Raw genomic sequence first — 2,195 nt, 5'->3', positions numbered from 1 at the left:
TGGATTAATTCAGCCAATAAGAACCACCAGGAAGATATGAGGGGAAGCAGCAGACAGGCCAAGGCCTTCACTTGCCTGGCTCTCATGAGGACTCTTCAGCTGTATTGCTCCTTTTATTGTTGTGTGCTTGGTTGAGATATGGTGGCCCATGCTGGTTACTCATACAATGCTTAGCTGAGTGTTGGTGACAGTTTATGAAAGCTGGAGACCCGACACTCACTCTACAACTTACAGGCAGCCGGCTGGGTTGGACAGTGTCTCTTCCAAGAAGCTTGGCTTCTCGGAGAATGGCTCTGTAAGCTTGGGAAGGGAGAGGCCTAGTGAATATGGTCAGTTTCAGGAACTTCCTGAAACTATTGAGTTTGTGTTTCTTGAGATTAACTAGCTTCCCTGCAGGAAGGAATGTTTTGCCTCCACTAGAGCATCTTGCTGTCTCACCTCCCCTTAAACACCCTGTGGACAGAGGCAGCACCGGTCGTCACCGCGGTTCCATCTTTTCCGCGATGTTGCCCTTAGCCAAAAACTCACTAAACCGTCTCCAAGTTCGAAGCATTCAGCAAGTGGTGGCAAGACACAGCCATCAGAAGCGGACACCGGATTTCCACGACAAATATGGAAATGCTATATTAGCAGCTGGAGGCCTCTTCTGTATTTCTGCATGGACGTATACAGCAACACAAATTGGAATAGAATGGAACCTGTCACCTGTTGGCAGAGTCACCCCCAAGGAATGGAGAGATCAGTAGTCATGCCAACTGGTGCAATAATCAAGGAATTATTTCAAAACCAATCAATAAGTGATGCCAAGTCAAAGAATCATGTATTCCCTATAATATGGCATATTGAAGAAAAAATAAAGTACCTTTGAAACCTTAAAAAAAAAAAAACACCCTGTGTTTTAATATGCTTCCCTCCAAGAGGAAGATTGATCTCAGAAAGCAGGGAATTTCTGTACAACAAGGATGGTTCACGGCTTCTTAACTAATATTACTTACATGACCATTTTTAAACTTACAATCATTCTTCCCGCATCAGATAATGATAATTCTATAACCTCTAGCCTATAATAATTCCTTCATGCCTTGACTACAAGGAAGCTTCAGGAAGCACACCAAAGGGACAAAACTAGCCATGCCTCTCAGCTAATCTCAGCCCTGTCCAAATCCCAAATGTCTTTGCTCCACTCTGCATCAGGGCCTTTCTACCGCACACTGGAAGCAGTTGTCTGGTAGAATATGCCAACACTATTTTGGGGATCAAAACCAAAGCGTCAGGCATGCTAAACAAGCACCCTATTGATGCCCTACATCTCAGCTCTTGGCCTCTGAATTCCAAAGGCCAAGGCTTTAAAGGAAGGAGATGGACAAACAGACTGCAAGATTATAGGATAAGAAAGGATGACTCCTGCACTGGATGGAAAGAATTCCTGAGGGCAAGGAAGAAGAAATTACCTTTGAAGGCAAGAGTTTGAGCAGGCTGGAAAAAAAAAAAGGAGCCAAGGGACCATAAGGAGTATCCTGATTCCCCGAATAGTCTCCTTCCTGGCCAGCCAAGCTAAGAAATAGCTGTTCCATGTTAAAAAGTGAAAGGGCTTATCTCTAGAGGGTTGAGATATAAAGGCTCTGGCTTTGGGGCCAGCAAGATAGTTCCATGTGTCAAGACACTCACCACCAAGCCTGACCTGAGTTTGATCTGTGCACTCCACACAGTGGAAGGAAAGACTAACTCCCGCCAAGTCATCCTCTGGTCCACACATGGACTCTGATACATGTATAGACAGACAGACCACACACACACACAAACACAAGCAGGCACACACGTACACCATACACACAACACACACACACACACACACAGTGGCATTTCATTTGTATTTTAATAAATAAAGCTTGCCTGAAGATCAGAGAGTAAAACAACCCCACTGGTCAGCCTTACAGACCAGACAGAGATAACACACACCTTTAATCCCAGTAGCCACACTAGTTTGCCATAGAAACTGGGCAGTGCATGCCTTCAATCCCAGTGGTGCATGCCTTTAATCCCAGCCCTAGAGAAGAATATAAAATAGAAAGAGACAGCTCACAGACACTGTCTCATTTTGAGATTGCTGGAGGCAGGATCGCCATTTTTTAACTGAGGTCGAGGTAAAAGCCAGTGGCTGGCTACTTTGCTCTTCTGGTCTTAAGGTTGGACCC

General features: G+C 45.0%; 1 protein-coding gene across 1 annotated transcript; it reads left to right on the top strand.

Moving 5' to 3' along the window:
* Positions 1-499: 499 nt before the first annotated feature.
* On the top strand, positions 500-868 carry LOC130870325 (cytochrome c oxidase subunit 7B, mitochondrial-like). Its single transcript, XM_057763003.1, has one exon. The coding sequence runs from the start codon at positions 504-506 to the stop codon at positions 744-746; it is 243 nt and encodes an 80-aa protein (XP_057618986.1). The 5' UTR covers positions 500-503; the 3' UTR covers positions 747-868.
* The last annotated feature ends 1,327 nt before the right edge of the window (positions 869-2,195 follow it).

Source organism: Chionomys nivalis, chromosome 2 (assembly GCF_950005125.1).
Source record: "Chionomys nivalis chromosome 2, mChiNiv1.1, whole genome shotgun sequence".
Taxonomy (NCBI): domain Eukaryota; kingdom Metazoa; phylum Chordata; class Mammalia; order Rodentia; family Cricetidae; genus Chionomys; species Chionomys nivalis.
This window is presented reverse-complemented; position numbering and strand designations above follow the sequence as displayed.

Excerpts from the sequence above, each read along its gene's own strand:
- LOC130870325 (XM_057763003.1), top strand. The coding sequence starts at position 504 with ATGTTGCCCTTAGCCAAAAACTCACTAAACCGTCTCCAAGTTCGAAGC.